The 26,415-nt window shown below is 33.4% G+C and overlaps 1 protein-coding gene across 12 annotated transcripts in view; it reads left to right on the top strand.

Annotated features, from left to right (window-relative positions):
- Positions 1-26,415, top strand: part of LOC125658011 (inositol 1,4,5-trisphosphate receptor type 2-like) — a 122,730-nt gene that overhangs the window by 61,676 nt on the left and 34,639 nt on the right. For 7 of the 12 annotated variants that reach the window (XM_048889036.2, XM_048889034.2, XM_048889027.2 and 4 more), the window contains 20 exons: positions 131-318; positions 822-935; positions 4,908-4,986; positions 5,659-5,745; positions 6,477-6,581; positions 8,119-8,190; positions 9,856-9,985; positions 12,228-12,366; positions 15,494-15,652; positions 17,682-17,838; positions 18,171-18,268; positions 18,983-19,082; positions 19,509-19,577; positions 20,148-20,369; positions 21,231-21,374; positions 21,575-21,724; positions 22,015-22,116; positions 23,645-23,737; positions 24,591-24,623; positions 25,261-25,290. In XM_048889036.2, the coding sequence (XP_048744993.2) occupies positions 131-318; positions 822-935; positions 4,908-4,986; positions 5,659-5,745; positions 6,477-6,581; positions 8,119-8,190; positions 9,856-9,985; positions 12,228-12,366; positions 15,494-15,652; positions 17,682-17,838; positions 18,171-18,268; positions 18,983-19,082; positions 19,509-19,577; positions 20,148-20,369; positions 21,231-21,374; positions 21,575-21,724; positions 22,015-22,116; positions 23,645-23,737; positions 24,591-24,623; positions 25,261-25,290 (2,271 nt within the window). The remainder of the gene's footprint in view (positions 1-130; positions 319-821; positions 936-4,907; positions 4,987-5,658; positions 5,746-6,476; positions 6,582-8,118; positions 8,191-9,855; positions 9,986-12,227; positions 12,367-15,493; positions 15,653-17,681; positions 17,839-18,170; positions 18,269-18,982; positions 19,083-19,508; positions 19,578-20,147; positions 20,370-21,230; positions 21,375-21,574; positions 21,725-22,014; positions 22,117-23,644; positions 23,738-24,590; positions 24,624-25,260; positions 25,291-26,415) is intronic. The other 5 variants (XM_048889035.2, XM_048889033.2, XM_048889028.2 and 2 more) reach the window with 2 other exon arrangements.

Raw genomic sequence — 26,415 nt, 5'->3', positions numbered from 1 at the left:
GCTCAATGAGAATCTATAAAAGTGAACAAACTCTCTGTATGATTGTAAGCTTGGTATCCCACAGTAAGAATTGATATCAAATGTGAGTTCTAGATTTCTTGAAGTAAAATATTCAATTTTATCCACCAAGGGAGAGAACCGGCACATTGAATCCATCTGTCAGACAATCTTCCGCATCCCGGAGCTTCTTCGACTGCTGACAAATCAAAACATCAGCAACAATTTTAAGCAGCCTTTCCTGCGTTTCTTCCTATGGGTATACCTCAACACCGCCGGAGGCATGATAGAGAGTGGAGCAGGAGACATGCCACACGAAAAGTGAGTCACATGACGCAATACCAGTAAGTCAGGTGACACAGAACCAGTAAGTCGGGTGACACAGAACCAGTAAGTCGGGTGACACAGAACCACTAAGTCATGTGACACAGAACCAGTAAGTCAGGTGACACAGAACCACTAAGTCAGGTGACACAGAACCAGTAAGTCGGTAGACACAGAACCAGTAAGTCAGGTGACACAGAACCACTAAGTCATGTGACACAGAACCAGTAAGTCAGGTGAAACAGAACCAGTAGATGACATTGCATGGCAAGTTCTACATGTTCAAGGAGTTTAGAAATAAATGATGAGCTTGAGCTAACGTAACGGTTTTGATTCATACATAAACAGTGATGATTAAACCTGAAATTACTTGAAGTGCAATGTAGAGATTATAAACATTAAGCTTGATGTTTACATTCTTTAGTTGCTAAATGAAATATTACAGAAATTATTTTCACTTGCAGTGAATCATATCATTTGCACATGTATATTTTTTACAGAATGATGTGGCTATACTTAGGAGAGATTACTAGAACACTCAACCAAGTGACCGAATTTGGTAAAGAAGATCCAGAAACAACGAAACTACTGCTCAAAAGACCCCCGGCGAAAAGGTATAGGGGATGGGCAATGTTTATCAACTGTATTTTATTTTTGTATTTCCCTAGTCTTTATAGACAAATTCTACAGCCCTGTTCTCCCAGTTTGTTTTTGTCTGTTGTTGGGTGATAATGTTGTCCTGGTTATTGCAAGGTATTCAGTTGTATTTTTGTCACTAAATATCATAATGCATTGCTTTCAATACCAATTATTTCAAAAGCCCAAAGTACTTGTAGAAAGTAGAGTATCTAATTTTCAAACCCCTGCTTTGATGTACATTGATATTATTGGGATAGCAGAGGCCCATCCTTCATAAACTTCTAACTATGCTTTTCCATGTGAATTAGTGATTATCTCTACGTCTTTATATACTGATTTCCCCAAAAATTTAGTAATTTTGTATTAGTTTACAGTATTTAGCATAATACATGTATGTGTGTTTCAAATTTATCAAATGAAACAAATTTAAAGATGATCTTGCGGATGATTGAATTTGGAATATTTTCATCATAATATAGTCGCTATTCAATCTGCACCGAACACAGTCCTTGCTTTTGATAGTTTGATCTACGTGTAGAAAATTTCTTGACCACATTTTATAGGTAAATTCCAGAATTTATTTAGCTTAATTAAGGCAGTTTTCTGTATTAATGTAGTAAAAGAATGGAGTAAGTACACAAAATACTCGAATTCCACCACTGTCACTTTAAACTCTTAGATCCTTCCCACATAGCTGCCAATCTTTTACTATATGAATGAGGATTAGTTTAGTTGGTATTGGGGTGGTGTGGAAGATACAAGAAAATTCCTATTTCTTGGGGGGGGGGGGGGGGGGGATAATTACACTAAAACAGGCCAAAATTGACAATTTTTTTTTTAGAGATGTGCCCTCTGATGGAGGCGGAATTGGCAACTATGTTCTCTCTGGTGTGGAGACAAGGATCCGTCCTTGCATGTTTTTGCACTTGACACTGTTTTGCTCTAGTTTTGATTTCAATGTAATTTACACTGTTTTAAAAATACAGACATAGAAAAAAATACCTGTAGTTTTGAGAGGAAAATAGATTTATAATGATGAATGTAAGACGCATTATGTTGATTCACATGTAAAAGATCATGTTGGTTCAGTGGTTAGTGTTTACTTCCTGACTGGGAGGTTGTAAGTTCAAGCCCAAGCAAAAGTTCAGCATAAGAATAGGTAGTGACTTCTTCTCCACCAAACGCTTGCCATTTAGAAGTGAGATTCGTGAGTCTCTCGGATATGACCTTAAAAATGGAGGTACCATGTTGAGGCAGGCATATTGGCACTTCAGACAACCTGTTACGGCCTTGAGTGCAAAGCATAGGTCTTCCAAGTTTCTAAATATGTTGTACCTCACCTACAGCTGGTCAGTAGGAGTGAAAAATTCAGGAAGGGGCGTAAAACAAATACTTGGATAAAGATTAATAAAAACTCACATGAAAAAAGACCAACCCATCTGTTTATAATGTAGTACAGAATTTCAGATTATGATTTTGGAGTCCAAAGTTCACATTCTTCAAAAGTTGTAGGTTGCTAATAAAAGTTAAACATGGCAATAATATTTTAGCTGGAAAGAAATATTGTAACACTCAAACGATAAAACGTTTCTTGATATGATAAATACTTGTGAAAGTCATAAATGATTCTCTTTATATTTATATTCTTACAAATGACCTAAAAAAAATTATTATCAGAAGTTATATATTTTTTCATCCTGTATTTAAACATCTTTGTTGCAAAATATTCACTGCAATTTGGGGTTTGATGGAACTCAAGGCATTAAATTTATAACAGGCAATCTTCTAACTATTCATTCTGTAGGTTTACATTGATGTCATCCCACTTGTATATTCAGTTGTTTTGTTTCAGTGACTGTATTAATGTATGTAATCAATGTTGTAAATGTCGAAATCCTTAACCTTTGTATGCAATGCAAATTGTAGGGATTCTACTACTATATAATTTTATTTAAATTTTATTTCAGTTTTCGGAGGTTTGTTAAATTTCACTGAACTCTTTTTGCTACAAGGAAAAACTGCAAATATTTATATGGACGTCAGATTTTAACAATTATATTTATCATCTTGGATCAGACAATAAATGTGCAGATGCTTTGATTACAATGAATATAGAAATTTTATGTAGGCAAAGTTTGTAAGCTTTTGATAGTAATTGCTTGAAATAATTCAGGTGTCAAGGCAATTATAGCTCAAAATTGAAACTGTATTTCATTTGTTCACTAACTTACTAACTTCAGAGGGAATGTAGAAATAGTTATAGGTTTTCAATTAAAAAACATCAAGACAGTTTTTCTTTTCTTATTTGACAATTTTAATTACATGACATAACAATGTATATTGACTTCTATAGAACCTGTTCCAATTTTTTAAATATACATTTCCAATGTGGAAACTTAGCATACAGTATTTACTTTATAAGCATATTGTAATAATAAGAATGTAAATTTTATTGGGGCCATGCAAGTAATACTTGGATTTTATCAAAAATCATATCCATAATGATTGGATTTTTATGTAGCATATCTGTCATTAGATCAAAAAAACTCTCTGCATATAAAGTAATTAATAAAGAGCATGTAACTTTTAAATATATGTCAGAATATGTGTTGTATTTGTTGATGTAAATAGAATTATGAAAAGTATAACTTTAGATTGTTTGAAACAATTAAGATTAATCTTCAGTAAGTAACTTAAACCATAAAAAAATCATGATGGTTGTACATGTGTTTTGTGAAATGAGATACTGAAGCTGATGGGAGTATATCTTTTTGATATTGATAGCTAGATTTGCCTTAATATATACCACAAGCTTCAGCTGAAGTCTACTTTTCCCCATAATCCCATGATTTTAACCCCCCAGTCACAATTTCTATTAACTCATGCCTGCAGTTTCTGCTCATTGAAATTACTGTTGATTTTGTTTTTCACTTGTAATCAAGGGAATCATATATTGCATTTTCGAACTTTTTTTTCCAATACATCACTACATATTTGTTGGCTACGTTGATTTAAGGATGGGCAGGACATTGACCACATCATTGAAGTATGTATCAGAGACTCCGAGACCCCACATGATAATGGTAGCTGTCCATGCTTTACTAGCTATGACATAGCCCACTAAACTATGTTACATTATATACAATGTCACATTGATGAGGCTTTCGAAATTCGGACCTTAGCAAATTAGGAAATCACAAGGGCTTGATGCTTGATTATTGGGGAGGGGGGCTCATATTTTCCCTTATTTTTCTTTAATCTTTTCAACAATTTTCCTTTGACGGTGTTGACATATTTAGAATACATCTGATTTGTATGGGGGGGGGGGGGGGGGGGGGGGGGATTTTTAAAGCTTGATAAGCATTACTGGTAAGCTGTTAAAAGGGTATCCATTCTCTGTAGTCTGTACAAAGGGAAAGTTTAATGGGACCATATGATGCAATGTTAATCAATTGTCACAGATGTTCAAGGGACGTAACTCTTCCATAACTCTATGATGACCAAAAGCGAAACAAAGTCAAATTCGTCTTTAATTCGCCAGTATATTTGTATTGAAGAGTACCAATACTATAGTTTCACCATGCAAATAGAGAAAAATTTATCGACAATTCCCCCCCCCCCCCCCCCCCCCCCATGCTACTGTCCTGCCTATCCTTAATAAGTCTTCTAAATGATTAATTGTCGTATTGAAATGTTTTCATTCTCAAGATTACAAGAGTAGAAACTACAGTACCTCTGTTAGCTGTAATGCTTTATATAGCTTGAAACATGACATAATCTACAATCATGTAGTATTAGAAATTTTAGGATTAGTCATTCTGTCGTTGCATTGATTTACGCAGTTCTGTATTATAAGTTCCAAAATTGATCCCTGCTATAGAGGATCAGTAGATGTTTTAAAGTGATTGATAATGGTCCTGTTGCTCACTGCCATGCTTGTTTTTCAGTGACCGTGGTGACACTAAGAAGGAAGCCACAAGGGGGACTCTCCACTACCTGTTTGAGGGTGTCATGCCATTCCTCCAGGTAGGGATTATTCACATGCATGTATCTCATCAATACTCAGACCCATAGAAAGAGGGGGCGGGGCTTACCTCCGGGGAGGTAGGGATTATTCATGTGATGTATCTCATCAATACTCCGACCCATAGAAAGAGGGTGCGGGGCTTACCTCCGGGGAGGTAGGGATTATTCATGTGATGGTGCGGGGCATACCTCCAGGTAGGGATTATTATGTGCCTGTATCTCATCAAGACAAGGGGGGGGGGGGGGTATACCTTTCAAAAGAAAAATTCTGATTCTCATAGAAGTCTGTGATTGATTTAATTCAGAGTATGTCCCATGTGTGAGTGTATTATGCATACTATGGCACTGATGTCTGTCAACACAGTCTTTGTCTGTGCTCTATGACTGATTCAGTATGATGATGACATGATAGAGTAGAACTTGTAATTGTGCATGTGGGTATCAAACATGGGGTATGCCCTAAGGGATGAAGGAAAATGGGCATAATCTGAACATCTTCATGGCATAAGGAAAGGTTTGAATTGTATTTGTGGGTCCATGTTTTAAATTTGGGGTTTGGCATCAGAGTTTGGTTTAAATGGTAAAATGCAGACATGTTGTCCACCCGTTTAGTGGTGCACTATTTTTCCAAATGTTTTTTGAAATAACTTTCTGTATTTTTGTTCATTACAGATTTTCTGTCGATCGTTTTATCAGCCAGATTCCTCTGTGTTTCCCCAAGAACCTGAAGATATGGACAAACTTGCCACAGCATTCAAGGTGAGAACAGATTTTTTTTTTCCATGATGGAGAATTGGTATGTCTGCCTATTTATCTGTCTGAAACTTTAACCTTGATTATAGCATTAAAACTCATCAATATAGAGACTTCATGATTGGTGAACTGAAAGGTCGAAGTTTTGTGACCAAGAAATGTCAAAGCAATGTCAATGTCAACTTCAAATTTTCCACATTTTTGGCTTTGCTTGGAGATTTTGATCAGATAGAGATAATGGTTGATGAAAGGCAGTCTTCAGTTTTAAGGAAACTGTGCACAATGTAAATGACTTGCATTTGGAATGGAGAGTCTCCTAAGTTTATGGATCTATATACAGAGTGATTTGTTTTACCAGTTCTTGTGAAATCTGTCCATCCAGTTCAGCATCAGACTATGACTGCTTAGAAATGCATATGCATCAATATATTTCAGATTTTAAATCTAAGTCTGTAATTTTTATTTTCAAATATTAGAAGCATATTTTTTTGGGGGGGAGGGGGTCCATTTATACAAATCTTGCAATGGTTGTAACTATTAGCTTTATTGCAGGTCAGGTTTAGGAGCATATGTCAAGATTTAAATTTGTTACTGTAATTCTTTAAATTCACAATATAGGCAATTTACATGATACTATGGTGTTTTGAAGAACGAAATTACCTTTTGCCTATGGAATCTGTTTTCTGTCCGCTTTACAATGTACGGAGACAACTGTATTATAATTATTTTTTTTAAAGGATTTCATGGAGGTGGTGGCCCCAATGATCTGCATAGAGCGACAGATGAAGAACTTAGTGTCCTGCATGACTTCACTTTTATCAGCATCCACACTACCTGTTAGGGTTAGTAGATCCGCTAAAGCTAAGTAATCACAGAAATTCCTGGAGATAGGTACATAGTCTACGGAAAATACAACAAAAAGAGGAACCCTCCTGTAATCTGTAGAGTTGATTGTCAGGATTTAATGCATTGGGGTTTGGGGGGGGGGGGGGGGGTGTTGAAAAATTATGAATTTTTTTTTATTTTATTTAATCCAAAACTGTATTAAATTTTGAGAAAATGAAACCACCAACGTATATTTAATTCACATTGAAGTGTACAGTAGTTAACGGTTATGAAGGAGAAAAATTTTGGAATGGAAGAAATTTCACAAAAAATCGATTTGTAATCAGAGTTATTGAAACAAACAATAATTTAATAGCTGCTGAGTTCTATATCTATTGCTGTTTTTTTCTATATGTGTGATATTTGATGTCTGAGAAGTTTTCCTGTAGGTTTATTTTTAAATCTTTCCTTACAGCTTAAGATCCTGCAGGTATTGGTGTATAATGAAACGTGCTGATTTTCTTGTCTTGTGATAATAATAGAAGATGTTTTGTGAATTTTGTGAAGCGCTCTTGTAATAATAGAAGATGTTTTGTGAATTTTGTGAAGCAGCTCTTGTAATAATTGGAGTTGTTATACACCTAAAAATAAATTTCCAATGTAAAATTAATACGATTAGGAGACAACATTTTAACGGGTAAATCAACTCTCACACTCGTGGTGTATTGACCTGTCACAGTTTATGAACTGTTGGATGGGCAATAGTCTGCCCTATTTCTATTGGCTATGCAAGTCACATGATTCTTGGTCTGCTGATTTGTTTACATAATGACGAGGTTCACTGATTTAACTGATGATGAAAATTAATATAGAATATATTACATGAAAAATTAATTAGGTATGTTTTCCTTTAATCAAGTGGATACAGTGATAAATGTATGCAATCACACTGTCCTGTTGAAAGTTCAAAGTCAACAAACAATGTGCAGTTGGAAAAAACGACCTGAAAAGAATAAGGTGTATAACAAAACAGTTATGACTGTGTCCTCGGACAACAGCTGTTTTTGTTTGACCCTTGAACTGATTAGTTGCTCTCAGCTTCAAGCAACAGATCCATCCTCTTGTCAAACAAAAACAGCTGTTGTCCTCGAACCCAGTTGGATTTTGAAAATGATGTTAAACAATTTAATATTTTTATAAAAAAAAGAATTGATTGATGTTTGTTACAAATGATTTGTTTCAATTGTGATGCACTAATACATAATGATTTTCTAACTGAATAACTTAGACCTGTTGGAAACAGTTTTACGAGACTTAATGATTGTCTAACAATTTTACTTAGATAATTGACAAGTCTTGCTAATATATCATTAAAATGAAGCCAAGGTTAAGGAATATTAAATCTATTCAGTCCAAATTATAACATGCAGAATTTACACCTTCATTTACAGCTAAGTTTGCAACACTCGTATAATCACCTTTTTAATAATTTGTAAGTTATCTTTTTTGAAAATATTTTCAACATCCATGAATTTCATTCAATAATTCTTGCAGTATATGGAAGAATTCCAGGAAAAATATGGTGGAGGAATTGCTTCCCAAGATGTCAGAAGTGATGCCAGAAAGGTATGCAAAGTCCTAGGATCTTGATATTCTCACTGTTTTCCACTCAGAGATCCAGTTAAAGTAATTCCACCCTCCTGTGATGTCATCAGATTTTGCAAAATCAATGATTTATTTAGACTTATGCATGATAAGAACATAAATTTTATTGGAGTCTTTTCCTATAGTTATTGTAAAAAAAATCTTTAAAATAAAATATTTCAAAAGTCTAAGTTATAGATGAATAATCAATGATACGTTTCAAAATATTGAAACCTAAGGGCAATTACTCTGTTTCTATTGATTTCTTTATCAAATCTATTATGCGATAGATTTCCTTTATTTTTTACAGACATTTTGCATATTTTTGTGAAGATACAGTTTCATGAAATTGAAATGCTACTATATCCTCATAACCAGTTTGTTTGAAATTTTAACGAAAATTGTAATTTTCTGATGGTGATATATGATTCTCACATCTTAAAAAGTGTGATGACCTATGTATTTCATTTGATAATTTGTTAGTTTTAACTCTAATGAATGGAAATAAATACACATTTTATACTTGTATCAGATAAAACTGCGAGTATGGAGTTACCTTAAGCTAACCTGGAGAATTTTAGCAATATTGATTTTCTCCTTGCAAGGAAGTTTAAAGCTATATAGTCTAGTCATCCACTGTATCTCTATGATCCTATCGAGAATTCCAGTAATATCAATCAAAGCAAAACTTATAATTTTTTATGCACCCATCTTTTTATATGCTATATGCTCTCCTGTCTTATCTGTTAGCTTTTTCATATCCAGGTCATATCTTTTACAACACTCTAAGGCCTAGGGCAATCAAACATCATCAGTTGATGCATCTTTTAGGGGAATGTGTGTCTTGACTAAAAAAAAATAGGGCACTGTGGTCCTCTTCTATAATTTTATGGCTATATATACTCAAATCATGTTTATAATATACCTTGTACGCTGTGAGACTTAGGACCATCAAACTTGGTCAGATGATGCAGCTTTAGGTAAAGGTGTGTTGCAACCCAAAAAATATATCGCTTTATCTCATATTTACTCCTTTATCCAGTGGATATCACCCATTACATAAATTCTAATTATTACACTGTTTTTCTATGCCATTTGTGACATCACAAACAAATGTAAATTTTACGTAGTTTGTTTACAAATGTTTGAATTATATTGGTAATCAGTTATCTGAAGAATCCATGAAGATAAATTTCTGAGACCTAAATTTTGTCAGAAACTGAAAGGTCTTTCAGAAAAATGATATACATAATTAATTTATAAGAAGTAAAGGTAGAAAAATATCTCAAGTGCATGCAATATTTGGATAGTGGGTTTGAAATATAGAAAGCATTGAATGTTATTTTGTGTGCGACTCGGATGAATCTCAACATGCTATGTACCGATATTGAGATGCCACCTTAAATCAGATGTCAATTTCGCATTGCACAAGACGAGATTTTCTGCAAAGTGTCTCAATAAAACTTGACGCTGATTTGAAAATCGTAATAACTGGTATCGGTGCATATTATTGGCTGGGTCAACTTGTTCAAACTTTATGGGCAAGTGAAACTTATTCGGAGGGGCCTTATTAGTAGAGGCATAGGTTTACTTCACTCTGTATTTTATTTCACACTGAATAATACTATTGTTTGACCTTGTCTACAGGTCTATGAGGAATATTATGAGATGGAGGAAGAAATCAACAAGCAGCTGAATGTGTTTGCAGTAAATATGAAGGTGGCTTATGGTGGTCCCAACACCGTAGAGGCACAGACAGGATTTGACTCTGATCTAGGTCAGTATTTATAGAATTTCCCTCTGATCTAGGTCAGTATTTATAGAATTTCACCCTAATCTGGGTCAGTATTTGTAGGATTTCCCTATTATTTGGATAAGTATTTATAGGATTTCCTTCTGATCTAGGTCAGTATTTATAGGATTTCCCTCTGATCTAGGTCAGTATTTATAGGATTTCCCTACTATCAGGATCAGTGTTTATAGGATTTCCCTTTGATTTAGGTCAGTATTTATAGGATTTCTTTCTGATCTGGGTCAGTATTTATAGAATTTCCTTCTGATCAGGGTCAGTGATTTTAGGATTTCTCTCTGATCTGGGTCAGTAATTTTAATTTTTCACTCTGATCTGGGTCAGTATTTATAGGATTTTCCCTCTGTGTAGGTCAGTATTGATAAGATTTGAAACAGATTTAAAATACATATATTATTTTAAAAAATTCTAAGGCATTGTCAACAGTGATTTTTTTGGGGCCAAAATGCCACCGATATTCGGCTGTTTCCCCTCACAAAAATTAGCTGTTTTTTCCCAATTATATATATGTTTTTCCCAATTTCAAATCTAGTGAAATTAGGCCATTTTAAACAAAAAGTTACTGTATATTGCTGACAAAGAATAAATATGTTTCTTTTCCTTCAGTTTTATACTCCAAACCCCTGCACATGCAATAGGTTTTGTAAAGAATATGTAAAACAATGGAAGCATCCATATTAGCAGATATGCAGCTTAGTATAGTTTCCAGATACACATTAAGCCATTTTGTTGACACTTTCAGTTTGATCGCATTATATGTAGGGTCAGGCTAATAACAGTAAGTGGCTAACAGTATAGGATTTTACTAAAATCCGAAAAATACAAACACTGAAGAGACATTCTGGAAACTTGATTATTAATATGATATTTACAAGATTATGGGTACAAATGCTAGTAAATTATTATTTATTTATCAAATTAGACAATAAGTAATTCTTAGAAAAATTAATAATATTTATACATATTTGAATTAAATTAAATGTTAAATAATGATTTATTTTATGATTTTAAATCAGATCTGAAATAAACCTCAAACAAAAACATTTGTTATTATTTTATGCATCTTTACCATTTTGATTTACTATATGAATGATTTTTCCCAGTTTGAGGAAAATGCCGCTAATTTTTCCCAATTCAAAAGGAAGGGTGGTAGTTTGAAAAAAAAAAAAATCACTGGTCAAAACATGATATATTTAATATGTTAAGATCATCATTTATACATTAGATCAATTTATTTAGTACATTATTACATATATGTTTGATTCTAATAATTTGTACTGCTTTCATATATAATTTATATACATATAATATGTATTTATTTATTTAGTATCAATTTATTTAATTATTACATGAATTTCATAGTACACTTTTTTGTAGCATTCATTTATCATTTACGTTTAATTATTTATTACGAACATTATAATGTGCGATGCATTATGATTTAAATACTTTCATGAAAAATCTAATATTTAAGATTTGTTTTGTTATGTGTATGTATGCAAATAAAAGAGAGAGAAAAATATGTTAAGAGCATTTATTTTTTCCACTTGCAATGAATTAACAATACACCTGATTCAAAACCAACCATTTCTGGTGAAAATGATTCATGATACTGGTGTGTGCTTATACCAGTAATTTAATTTCCATCTGTAGACATCTTTTACATTTTATCAAAATTATTATTGCAAGTTTTATAACATTAATCTGCTACAGACTAAATTGCTGTTTACTTCATGTGTTAAAACATGGAAAGCATTTACAATGAATTACAAGTATATCTGCATACATGCATAATAGTTATGATATGCTATGGAGTTGTATTTTATAATTCAATATCTAATCATTCTTCAAATATTTGATTATTTTCAATTATCAATCGGAATTAGCCATCCTCTTCATACACTAGTCAATATAATGGTTCTTGCATGTGGTCAGGGAATTTGATTTTGAAGATATTCCTTCCACAGACACTTGCTGTAGAATTTGGCTCCGGATAATTGGAATTTGGCTCCGGATAATTGGAATTCTGGTGTATTTATTACATATACTATAATGTCTTAACACTAACATGCTAAGCTTTCTAGAATCATCATTTTTATTATATGTCTGACCTACATGGTGATTTTTGAATGAATGACTGCACGTATATCAACATGAATATCACGACTGCATGTTTTACATTGATAAAATATGACTGCCTGTTTTACAGAATATTCGGAGCTGGGTGGGGATGAAGAGCTACCCCTAGGCCATGAATTCCAGGAACACCTGAGGTGTTTCATTGACAGCACAAAGAAAGACCCCATTAAAAAATTTAAGCTGAGCGAGAAACTTATTAAACAACTCATGTAAGTCACCTACTGTCAAGCCAATCTTTTCATAATGTGCCTTTATGTCCAGCAGTCAATTCAGGTTACAAACTGGAGAACTTTCATACAATCCCTTCACAAACTCGTATCATTCAGGGTTCCCATCTGGGGCTAGAGCTATCCCTTCTCAGTAAACTGTTTGTTCACATGGCACTTGCTGAATAGTGTTACTGTGGTAAGCAGTATAGTGCTCAATGAAGTTGAAAAGTCCTCAAGTAGACAATTTGTCATGATTTGAAACAATTTTTACAAGATTGTACAATGCAGATGATCTATACTACAGGTATTACAATTATTGGTAAGGGCTGTTCCATTAAAACATATGAGGTACCCAGGGAAGGCACTTTAAAATTTGGGTAACCACCCATAGAAGCATAAAAATGTAATGAGGGACCACTCACAGAAGCAATTTTAGATAGTGCGGCACCATCCATAGAAGTGAAATAAATTTGAAATACACTTTTTCTTTAAATTCAATATGTATGAATGACTATTTATAACCCCTGAATAGAGGTCTATTTTCAGATGTTCCCAAGCATGATAGTAAAAAGAAGAGTATCTTGGGTGTCATCACCATTCAAATAACTGGCCATCAATGAATCTTGATCATAACCATCAATTTATTTTATCAAGACTGTCTTTCTTAAACATGATGAACTAAATTAATTTTATAAGTCTACCTGTTCATAAAAAGTCTAGTATTGTAAATGTTCAAAAACAACTATTAAAAGTTTTTAAATTGACTAGTATTTTGAGTATTAAAAAACAAGAAAATGTGTCTCTTTACATAAATAAAATGATATTCTATGTTTCTTAGTCAATATATAAATTTACAACCTGCAACTTAAGATTTGTGAGGCTCTATTCTACCGTTTTCAACAATTTCGATAAATTCCAATTTCTCGATTCATATTTGTGCGCCATGTTTGATGTACTGAAGTTTCAACTTCCGATTGTCAAGTCATTTGCATATGTCATATAAAGTAGTATTTACATTAATGGACAAGTATGGAGGCGAAAGCTATTTCGTCGGTATTGAAAAGGTTTGAATTTAATATCAAGTTAAAAACCGAACAGCAGAGTGTAAATTCTTTCTGCAGCAATATGATTTTCCTTTCTTTGTCGAAGTGACTCAAGTAACTACATTTTCGCGCCGATTGTCAATGTTTTGCTTTTTCATTAGATCCACCTACGAGATTTCTCGATAACAAGAATGGCGGAGCAGACGAAGAATTCTGCATGCTGTACAATATATTTAATGAAAAACACCTTTATTAGACATGCCCGAGCACAAAGTTGGTACTCCTTTTGGTGTAAACAACATTTGGGACTAATACACAGTGCAGAGTTTATTATCGGTTATTCTTAAAATTATTTTGCACCATTACAGAGATCCTATGGAATTGTAGCCTCATCCCGAAAACGTCAGAATAAAAAAAATTGGATAGGGCTACATTATTGCAGCTAGAAAAAATCAAAAACCGTTTCAATGGACCACGAGCACGTTTCGTTTTCCGTTTTGGACAAGGGAGATAATCCTAACTTCCGGTCGCTATAATTTTAGAGTCAAACTGGAAACGATAACCGGATCGCGGAACCTCATCGACCGAGATAAAATGAAGACAGAAAACGGCATTTGTTTCACATTCTACTTTCAACCCTTCCCTTCCCTTGTTGCATTCCTCTCAGTTTCGGTAGAAAATAAAGATTTTATCAAAACAACCACCCACAGATGCAGTTTTCTGGCAGTGGGTACCCACCATATATGCAATTTTCTACCAATGACAAGCACCCATAGATTTTTTTTTAATTGCCGTCCCCGGGTACCTCATATGTTTTAATGGAACAGCCCTAATCAACTACACAAAAAAGCATTAGGCATTTTATATTTCACTACCAAGTCATAGGAAGTCATAAAGATCCATCTGTTTGGTCAAATGAAGTTTTAATTACAAGACAATTTTGAAAATACATGTATTTTAGATGAGATATGTAGATACATTTACATGTATGAGATATTATCTATAAGGATAAACACGGATCTTTTCATATTATATTTTTTTCTTCAAATTTTATTGTAAAATTGGTCCTGAAAGATTATCTGATAACTGAAAGTAAATCTTCAGTTTGGACCTGCAGTCTGTAAAATTATCTTATGAGTATAATTTCATGTCAATCTGATTAAAATCAGATCCTCGGTCCGCTCCACTTTCTTCCATCTCCTCGTGTAGCAACAAGATGAAGAAAGAGGAGCGGATCGAGGATCTGATTTTCATCAGATTGAATTTCATGTCTTCAGTATGATTCACTTTCAGAGAATGAAGATTAGATTTAGTTCAGCAGCAGTCCATATATGCCTAGCATCAATTTAATCAAAATGAAAATTTAGAAGTAATTTTGAATGAAAACAATTTTCACTAATTTAAAATGATACCTTGTTCCTTTCACCTTCTTGTTGCAAACTAATGAAACATTTTATTAAAGATTGTATTTTTTTATTTTACTTTTAAGTAAAGAAATATAAAATGCAATAAAACAAAAGATGTAGAAGTTTCACAAAAAAGGCCTGTGTAAGTCAGATTCAGCATAATTTTTAGATTTTATTTATGCTTATATAACAGACTCTTCTTGCAAAGTCATTATTATAAAATGAATATCGGTATTATGCAAAGGTTCATCAGTCAACCATGTTTGATTCTCAATAAATTTTTGATGTAAAAAAAATTATTGGTTCGATGTTTTTACAACATACGGTATAAGCAGATTTTTTAATGAGGATTTAATTTTGGTGTTATTGGCGAGAGTGATGAGGTCACTAAAATTGAATATCGCTAACAATTTATTCCACATCGGAGGTAATAGTTACCTTTCCTGGCGTTATAAAGTCGCTAAATTTGGCTCTCGTTAAAATATATACCCATTTTTATGGCAAAATAGCAAAATTTATATCTCGCTAAAAATTCCACTTATGCGGTAGTAAGAATTGTTCAGTGGGCTTGTGATGTATTGTAAAACAACGGTGAGATAGCATATGTTTGTCTTTATTCTTTATTGTCAACTCATTTTTGCTGTTAAAAGTGAATACATCATTCTCTAATTTTTGTAGGATTTCTTCTCAACTGTCTCGTTCACATTTGAATGAGAAGGAGAAGTTGGAACAGGTTGACCTAGATGTTAAATGTCTACAACTTCTTCGAGGTCTGATTCACAATGAGATTGTAAAGCTTCCGGAGGACTGGGAGTCAGAGTCATCGTCTCATCGGAGGTAAAGGAATTTTAGGAGACATGTTTTTGGATCATTTGGAAAATTCTGGAAGATCCAATGTTCATATTAATGTACCTCTGCCAGGAAAGTTGTGTTTTCGTTCCTGTTTGTGTGTTTGTATGTGTGTGTTGACAAGAGTGCAAAAGATTACAGTTTGTATTTATTCAGTTTCCCCAAAAGAAAGGTTTGATGAGTAGCAAGTTGTAGAGCTGATTAAATTTATGGAGAGATTTGTGTATGCATTAAATCAATAAACAACTGCAAACGAAGAAAGATAACTCAAATTTGCCAAACGAGATACACGTTTTGAAACTGCCATTATTAGAAGGGGCAAGGAAGTTTTTAAAAATCTATGAACAGTTATTTTGAAATTAGATTTTTTTAATTTAAAAACTTCCATAATCAGTCTCTATGTTCATGTCATGTTTGATTTTATACATTTTGAAAATGATACTTAGAGGAGTTATAATTGTTACTGTCTAGAATACTTTTTCTATTAAATTATCTTTTTTTTTAAGGTGAAGTAATTTAAAGCTATATTATTAATATTGTGGTAGCAATGAGTCTTCAAGAAAATTTATAGAAATGTCCCCCAAAAAGTATAATTTTCATTGTGTCACTTTTGTAATTAACATTGTATGATATTTTTTTTTCATGGTAGAGTAAAAATGATCATATTGAGTAAATTGTACTTTAGTTCTAACGAGGTGAATTGTTTTCCTAGTGAGAAGCTTAGGAGAGGGTAGCGTACACTTTTTAATGTTGTCATGTTAGTTCACTGCTATAGAATTTTAGTTTTTTAATATGATGGAATGTTGGTTCAATCATTTTCATAAAAGAATTTTCTAATAAACTAGTTCTTTTTCTGTGTCTGTGAATTCACATTTGGAGATCCTGATAAAAGATAATTGCTAACAGGATCTGATTCTCATGCATGAAGTTAATTATCTGGGCAGTTAACTTGTGACATCCAATTAAGACAATTTTTTTTTTATTAAAGTGTGTATTTCATTTTTTTGTCGCTCACTGTACTTTGAGGGAATAATGAAACAATTTAAATATATCAATATGAGTTGAATTTTTCAAAATATTTAACAAGCAAATTAACATTATATATAGATTCAGTGAAAATTCTTAATCACAGCTATTGGCTAAGTCTCTCTAGGGCTGTACAAAGGAGTCAAAAGTTATTTCTAAGGAGGGCATCCTGACTCGTAGACCTCTTGTTAAGCTCACCTTGTTTTTTGAAATGCAATTGCTTTGATTTATCTCTTGATGAATACTTTTTGCAATTAGTTCAGAGATTATTTCTAGCATGGACTAGTAAATTAGCAGTATTGTCATGCTTTTTATTTTATTTAAATGCAAGGCATGCAGTTAGTGCATTAAAGTGGGAACCAGCATGTTAAAAAAAAATTACCAAAAGAAATTTGATATCTTTTTTAGAAATTGAAAAGAAATTGCTAATAATTAAATTTATTTTGTTAAAAATAGGTGTCAGACTTAGTATTTTATTGTTGAACACAATATGAATATAGTATTGAATAAATGTAGTTTTTAATAAGATATTATTTTCTATCTCTCTCAGGATTCTTACAGAATTAAGATGCACAAATCTCTGAATGTTTATTTTGTGCTCTTGGACGGCAAAAAAATGAAGTATTTATTTTATGACAATTTTTTTAAGGAACACCCCCTACCTACCTTGTGGGATGTCCATCTCTCTCATTTTTGCATCTAGCACTTCGAATTCAACCTTTGGCTTCAAAATTTTGCCACACATTATGCACGCTACTCCAATGATTGCATATAAATTTTATATGTATACTAAACCTGTGCTGGAAATTCAACAGTTCACATTTTTTAATCTGAACATATTTTGATGTCGCTCTCAAGATAATGTATATATATGACTCTTATTCATTTATGAACTTGTAACATCATGCAGGCACTTTTCATGGTTCATTCAATGTCATGCTTTTGCCATTATGGATTGTTATTCATTTCGAATTGCTGGTTTTTTTTCCAGGCAGCTGAAGGCAATTGAGGATGTCCAGAATGCGCTAAACTATTTCCAGGTGGTGACCAGCACGCTGGACCACCTTAATAGTTCACAGGACAGTGTTGTTCGAGAGACTCTTGGATTCTTAGCCAGCCTTCTGTTTAACGGCAATGAATATGTCCAGGTAAAGGAAATATTTAAATATTTGTGTGTGTTAAAATAATGATAAACCGGTAAAAGATATCCACTTTCAGCATTGCATGGTTTTAAATGTTATTTATCTTGCAGTTGTTAAGTCATGCCATAATGGATCTTGAAATGCAACATTAGTTGAAAGAGTGCATCATAAAAGTTAATCCACAATGGCACCAAGAAAAATAACATGTTCATTTTGATGTCCCAATCTGTCAGTCTCTTGAGTCTTGATGTACTCATTAGTGGGTTTGTTTGTAGCACAATACAGCAAAAGCACCTTGAGAATTATTTTAATTTTTATGCTCTGTTTTCTTCCAACAGAACAGCCTTATTGCCTACTTCACAGGGACCAGAGAGGAGACGTTCTTCTTTGCGATTAAGAATCGTATGCACATGTCTGCTTTGGCTACCAGAGAGAAGTAAGTTGTTTAGCTAATGAAGAAAAAGAAAACTTGCTACTCTCCTTTTAGAAAGATGATACAGTAAGGGAACAAATAAGTTAATGTGTATCACCAGCAAACAAATTTGGAGTTAAATCGGAATTCTTCATCACGTAACCGGTGTTTGGCAGCCAAGTCATGCAGATCTATATGCTCTAGTTCATCCCATCTCAACTTCTGGCTCTTGTAGTATAGCGTATAGTCACTGAGTTGTTAAGCACGCCAGTCGGCACAAACCGATTTGGCCCTTAGCATTTAACATCTTGAATATTAACTTGTTCTTATATCGTTTACTCAGTTTCACTCAGCAGGATAGTGCATTTCATATTTCGCCCTGTCTATCTTGTATAGCTGAGTTTTGCCCCAAATGCCAAATTAATGTTTGTTTTGTGCATAGACATTTCAAGTATTTTGTAAATATGAACTGCTTTTTGTTGTTTGTGGAAACAAATTGGAGTTGAATAGGAATTGTTTTGTCTGTCTTGCCTCCTGTATAGTCTGCAGCTTTATAGTAGAATGGCATTAGATGCTAGCTCCTTCTAGAATCAAAGGTTAAATGCACAATTAGAGGGTGTTAATGTTAAGGTCTACTGAATCGTAAGATGATTTTCTTCTTAAAGAAAGTTTGATTATGAATTATGAAAAAGTAAAGTATATGACCCGTCCATTACAGTAATGTTTTGTTTATACCAGGCGACTTCTAAATGCCATGCATCAAGCCAAAGTGGAGGAGGCCATGCAACAAGCCAGGGCGCTCAGGAAAGCCATGGAAACCGGCAAGCTTGCTCAGGCGGTAGGTCATAGAAATTATAACTATAAACACAGAAACAGGCAAGTTTGCTATCACAGTTTGTCAGAATTAATGAAGAAACTGATAAGTTTGCCGAGACTTCTGGAGTTGTAGAATTTTTAAATTGTGGAAACAGGTGAGTTTGCTGAGACGGTAGGTCGTACAATAGCTATAAATATGGAAACCGACAAGGTCGCTTAGTGGAGAGTTTTAAAATGTATAGTAACTATGAATATTTAAACCAACAAACTCCGACATTGAGTCCACTAATTACTAACGATATGGAGACCAGCATTGAGTTCTAGAATTACTATGATTATGGATTCTGCAAACTCAGTCAGATGTTAAACTAAAAATATACTTGTGATATGCACCTACAGTAATTATGGAGTGTCAACTTATTAAGAACTTATGTTGATCTATTTTTAGGAGATCATGAGGGCAAATCAGCTGGGATCTATGCTGTCAATGGCAAAGAGATCTATGGCCAATCTCAAGGTTAGACATCTGTTTATTTGTCGCTCTGTTGTCCACTTGTTTGTCTGTCAGAATCCCATCAGGTGATGCTGTGTTATTTTGTAGACCTTTATTATTAGTGTTTTACTTTTAAACATTAATCCCATCAGGTGATGCTGTGTTATCTTGTGGACCTTTATTATTAGTGTTTTACTTTTAAACATTAATCCCATCAGGTGATGCTGTGTTATCTTGTGGACCTTTATTATTAGTGTTTTACTTTTAAACATTAATCCCATCAGGTGATGCTGTGTTATCTTGTAGACCTTTATTATTAGTGTTTTAATTTTAAACATTAATCCCATCAGGTGATGCTGTGTTATCTTGTAGACCTTTATTATTAGTGTTTTAATTTTAAACATTAATCCCATCAGGTGATGCTGTGTTATCTTGTAGACCTTTATTATTAGTGTTTTACTTTTAAACATTAAACTTGGGTATCATCAGTTGTGAGAAAAGCCATGAAAAAATATCTTAAAAATGTCAACAACAAAAAGAGAGAGAGAAATGAGAAACGTTCACCATAACACATTCATTATTTCATTTCAAAAGGCTGGGTCCTCCCCTGGCTCTCGCATGGGATCGCGAGCTCTTCTGGGTTCTCGTATGGGCTCGCAGTCCAAGCTTAGCCAAGGTAAATCAGCACTTGGTAGCGGTCTATTGAAGCCACCCTCAATGATGAATGGAGTCAACAAATCTAGTCTTCAGCTAAATGGCTTTGCCAACCCAAAGTCCAAGGTAGCACCTATGGAGAATCCTGAGGTTGTCATCGAGGTAAGTCGGCCTTGACTATCAATTTTCTGTCTTATATACCATATAACCAGTACTTTCTGCAGTTGCCCATTTTTTTGCAGGTCACTAGGAAAAATCTGCAAAAATAAAAATTGCAAAAAATATATATTGATACATATATGTATAGATAGATACAATGCATCCGCAGAAATAATTGGAAATGCAGAATATAGTTTGTTACCTTTTAGGAATCGGATAGCAAAAATTTCCACCTGCAGAAGTACCTGTTATACAGTATATAGAAAAAATAAAGATGAAGATGCCAAAACATCTGTCTGATTTGCTGTTAATCATAGTTTTGAAACACATTGATTTTATTCTGTATCCTCTCGATCATGTCAAATTTTGGAAAAAATATAGTACTGCAACATGGTGACCAAACAATGATTGTACATTGGACTCCATTTACAATGTAACGCAGGGAAGGTGGGAATCATTATATTCGTCATTCGAGGTATCTGTTACTACCAATGATTGGAGGATCAGCTCATTCCACATGTATATATTGATATAGGAAGTACACTTTGACATGCTGAATTTCAAATTACGGAAACGTTTTAAATATCTTATTGAATCTTCATATTATCAATGTTGAAACTGTCAGAGTGTGCAAAAAGTTTTGTGGCAGAGGCAGATAGTGGTCATGTCACAAAGTCAGCAGTGTGTGGGTTTTTTTTTCATCCATTGACATGATAATTGTTGCAATATATTTGGGCATTTCGTTGTATCTGACTTTGTTCTAAACACAGGCTACTCTATATGTATACGCTTTGCCAATGTGATGAGTTGCTTTTCTGGTTAAGTCTGATGAAGATAGTGAGGAGTCTTATTTATTACAAACAGAATGTGGATGAGGAAGAACTGAAGGAACTGATGGATGCAGCCATGGGTATGTCTGGTGAACTAGAGTTCAAAGATGACGGCTACATAGAACTGGTGCTTAGGATTCTGGGATTGATGTGTGACAACCAGCATAATGAGATTCAGGTACAAACTTGGAAGTTGTGCTGTTGATATGTCATATATTAAGTGTGAAATCAACATCTTTAGCCTGTGTATGTTTTGAGAGGGATGAGTGAATGTAAGATGATGACTGAATGAAGCGAAGATTAAGGAACCTGAATTTTATTAGTACACCTGTTTGTTTTATGTGAATTGGTACATAATGCAGTATCCTGTCTTTACAGAATTACCTACGTGAGCAACCAGACAACATCAAGTCTGTCAACCTGGTAGGAGAAACCACAAAATTCCTCAACATCTTATACTCCAACATCAATGACAAGTCCATGCCTCTAGTCGTTCAGCTGTTTGACACATTAGTGGAATTCACCTCTGTAAGTGTGTATATTGTACAGAATTTATTGACTGTGAACAAAGCTTGTCTCAAATGAAAATATAGGATATGCTGAAATGTTATTCAAGTGTTGTGTGTTCGAATCGGAGTAGAAGAAAGTTGACGTGCTTTATAACGAAAATGTTTGATACATATGTGTTTGTATTTTTATTTTATTTTTTTCTATTTTGCAGTAAAAGAAAATTTATGGAAGATATGATTTTTGACATTTTATAATGATAAAATAAGATTTGTTTATTAACTGTTCTTTTTATTCCTTCACGTGTTTAGGGTAACCAAAGAAACCAAGCCATTGTGTTTGACAACAAAGTGTGCGACTACATCAACCACATTCTTAGAGTGGGCAAATTCCACAACTGTGATATGAAAGAGGTAAGAATATCTGTTGCTAGGAAGTTATAGTTCCATAATATACTTATATTTCATAGGTCCATTAATTGCATTGAAATAATGTAGATTTCATGGATTTATATTTTTCTACTTCGTTTCATCATCAATCAGAGGAATAATTCAACTACTTGAAGCGAAAGAACTTTTCACAATGTATATTTTGGACAAAATGTTCTATTTATAGGGATTAACATTTTTAGGTCACCTGAGTCACTCGGGTGACCTTTTGCTATGGATTTGTTGGCGTCTTTCGTGTGAACATAATCAATTTCTGCTCCCAAAAAACTTCACCATTTTTAATCAAATTTGGTATAGACGATTGTTAGGTTACTAAGAGGGAATTAAAATTGTGAATTTTCGTGGTCACTGCATCCCAGGGGCCATGTCAAACCCTTAAAAAGTGATGCAATCTTTAGAGATCTTCTTTAATCAGAGACACATTGCAGACAGATTGTGTGTATACAGTCATGATGAGTAAAAATGTCTAGCAAATAGTGATTTATCGCATCTGGATCTGGGGGTCAGGTGCAATGGCGGGGCTTTGTGGCTCACATAGTGAAAATGTTTAACTTCTTTAAAATCTTATTCCTGAATTCTGGACATCAAGCAATGAAACTAAGTACTTACTAAGAAGGGAGAGAGAAGCTTCTACTAAAATGGTTAAAATCAAGGCCCCTGAGTAAGAGAATTTGGTGCTAGTGCAAAAACTATATATATATATATATATCTCCAGCGATGACTAAGTACGCATGATCCACATTGAATTAATATATATATTTATGCAATCTTGAAACATTTTTTTTCTTTACTCATTGATGACATCTAGCAAACAAAGTATGTATTTAGTCATGGTGAGCAAGGATGCCTTTACCAGAATTGTGAAATACATAAATTGTTCCTGGATCAGATGTTTGATGCTAAGGTTGGGCCTTGTGGTGCATATAATGAAAATGCTTTGATTTTAAGAATCTTCTCTACCCACCACAACTTGAAGAAATACTGTATGTTTTGGAATAGAATGTGGGTTCCACAATTTTAGAATTAATGGCTGTCAGGTGAAGGGTCTGTTTCTAGGGTGGGCCCCAAATTAGGTGTGTAGTGAAAATGCATCAAATATTTAAATATCTTTTTCATTTAATGACATCTGTGTGTCATGCCGATATAATGCATGCATGATTATAAAAAGCATGCAGCTGTCTACCAAAATAAGTTCTCTACCCTTGGACCAGGATTTCTGATTTTAAGGCAGGGGCCAAATGGGTTTATATTATAGTGAGAATGCAACTATTTAAATCTCTTTTACTACTATGAATTGTTAAGAAATATTTTGTGCCTGATTTTATTATAAAGCAGTATAGCCGTCTACCAAACTTGTGAAATTATTCTTGGACTTTGAAAACACTGAATTGGAAAAGCTAAGGACAATATGTTTTCATGTTTTAAAGAATAATTATCAACTTGATTTAGCTATCTATTTGAATAGATTTTACTGAGGTGACTGTTTTTACAGGAATATGTTCTGAAGAAGTCTATTGCCACATTGATTAAGTCCCTGACAGAAGAGAATCCCCCCGAGGATGATGATGATACCCTGCTAGCCAAGGTGATTACTCTGTCTACTTAGCTTGTGTTAATTAGTGAAGAATTTAATCAGGACAAAGTATAATCAATTTATTATCCCCTTGCAATTCATTGTGAGAGGGGATATACATGTAGTAATGGGACCGTTTGTATGTGTGTGTAACCCTGTAGACACTCTACAAGCCATCTATTTTACTCGATTGATTTGATAATATTTCACATGTAGCTTTCTTATCGAGAGAGGAATAACCCTATTGATTTTAGGGGTTCGAAGGTCAAGGTCACCATGGGACTGAATTCATAGAAAATGCTTGTAGATAATCTACACGCCACATTTTTTGTTGATTGATTTGATCATCACATGTAGCTTTGTTATCAAGAGAGGAAGAGTACTATTGATTTTGGGGTCAAAGGTCATAGTCACTACTGGACCTCAAAAGAAAAAACTTGAATTTACTGATTTTCTACATTGCAAGGAGATACCCTGCTCTGCGGGAGCTCTTGTTTAGGAATGATTTTGACATCTTCACAGAAAATTTTGTCTGGCATGTTTTGATTTATTATTTTCTTTTATTATGAAATATATGCATGGATATATATTGCTCATTATAACATTATTTTTATATCTGGAATGAGAGAAGGCAGTTTAATTATTATATATTTGATTAGATTTACTTAATTGATTAATTACTTAATTATCGTGTGTAAAACTATATATTGAATTGTAATAGTTATGGTGATAATCCATGAATTTAAAAGCAACAGGTTTGATTATTATTCTGTGCATTGAAAGTCAGTTACATTTCATTGAATCTTGACTGTAATTTTGATAAAATTCTCATGATTTTTTTTTATAACTACATCATTCTCCATAGCAAGAGAAAAAAGACGAGCGATATCCTTCATTGGTAACAATCAGCTGTTAAGACTTTATTGTATACATGTGGTCTAATGGTTGAGTATGTAATGGTATGGTAGAGTTTTAGCACTATGCACTTTCATATTAAAATGAAATCCAGGTCTCCTTAGGGTAAAAGAGTCTTTACAAATTTTGGTTGAGATTTTCTCCAAATGAAAATTAATAAGAGATAACTTGGTTATTTCATAACTAGAGATTTTTTGGTAATTTACAATTTTCCAAATTTTGAGTGACAGCTTTTCATTCTTTACAGGCAAAAGTTGTTGAGCATGGCTTTTATAGTACAGTGTTTTGTCACATTTGAATTAGGAATCCCAAATCAATGTTTAGAATTCTATTCTATATTTGATGTTGTACAGTGTCATTGCTGTGTGAAGAACAATGTGTTTATATTATTTGTTATGTCAATTAAAAACTGGTTTCAGTAATTTTGATTGAGAAGTAGAAAAACTTAAAATAAATAAACAAGCAACATTTAGTTAAATTATTATAATGCTACATTGAGAATTCAGTTTGATACCTCGTGACCATCTAAAGACTTGATAAATATAGAACATATACCATATAATGGTTGCTGTGAAATGATAGTATTTTTTCTCATTGGCCTCTCTATCTTGTTTGGAAAGGCTGAAAACATAAAAGGCCCTGCAAGTGTGGTAAGGACGCTGCGTGTGTTGTATTATTGTTTTTTGTTCTTTACTCTTGCATGAGTATTTCTTTTTACAAAAAAATGGGCAATAAAAGCCTTAGCTGTCAAATTCTCTTCTTCTGTGTGTGTTCTAATTGGCAAATGAAGAAAATGATTGCTATACCTGTAACTTGTATGACATAGTTTCCACAACTTTATTTAAGGATGATGGACCTAATTCCGTTTTTTGGCTTTGCATAGACACCCAACACTTCGCGTGATCTAAATTAAGTAGCTGTGGCAACATTTTGACATTATTTGAATACACGAACAAGTTAAACTTGTTTTATATAGTGAAATGACTGCTTTATCATACAAAGAGAGAAATAGATATTTTCTACATTAATATTGTGTACATACATGTAATACATGAATTTTTACCACATACATGGGAGATTCTTTTTATCACATGCAACCCCGGATATTCATGTAATTGTTAGGAATTTTGCTTCCTGACATTTTGTAAGCAAACTACATATAATTAACATTAACATATAATTAACGTTTGCTTGTGTTGTCACAAATGGCATAGGAAAACATATAAAAGAGTAATAATCAAAATTTATGTAATGGGTGATATCCACTGGATAAAGGAGTAAACAAAATATATACTTTGCAACGGTCCCTACAAAATGTTGTGGGTGATTAGCTTTTCCTTTATGGTTGGATTGTTTTGTACTGAAATATTATTAAAATCTCGATGAAAGAATAAATATCTGAGGACTTTGATTCAAAACATCCTAGTGTACATTGTCATTTCCCTATACGTTCTACAGGACAATTTAACAGATTTTTATTAACTTTTGACATGCTTGCTATAAAATAAATGTTATTAATGATAAAAGTTTTGAAAAATTAATTTAACTCATCCAATCTAGGTTTGCTATATCTTGTTGAAATGTTGGAGTAAAATATCAATAGAAGAAAGGAACTGAGTTCATCATCCGAAAAATCCACACAAGCACCCGTCTTGTTTATAATTGTCAGAGAAAAGGTACTTTTTAAATTCAATTTCTCAGTACCCCACCTTATAATAGAAGCAGAGAATTTGTTCAGTGTCAGACCATGTGACTGTGATTCAGTGTTGTATGTG

The sequence above is a fragment of the Ostrea edulis genome, chromosome 9 (assembly GCF_947568905.1).
Source record: "Ostrea edulis chromosome 9, xbOstEdul1.1, whole genome shotgun sequence".
Taxonomy (NCBI): domain Eukaryota; kingdom Metazoa; phylum Mollusca; class Bivalvia; order Ostreida; family Ostreidae; genus Ostrea; species Ostrea edulis.
The sequence above is the reverse complement of the archived record's forward strand: the minus strand, read 5'-3'. Positions and strand labels throughout refer to the sequence as shown.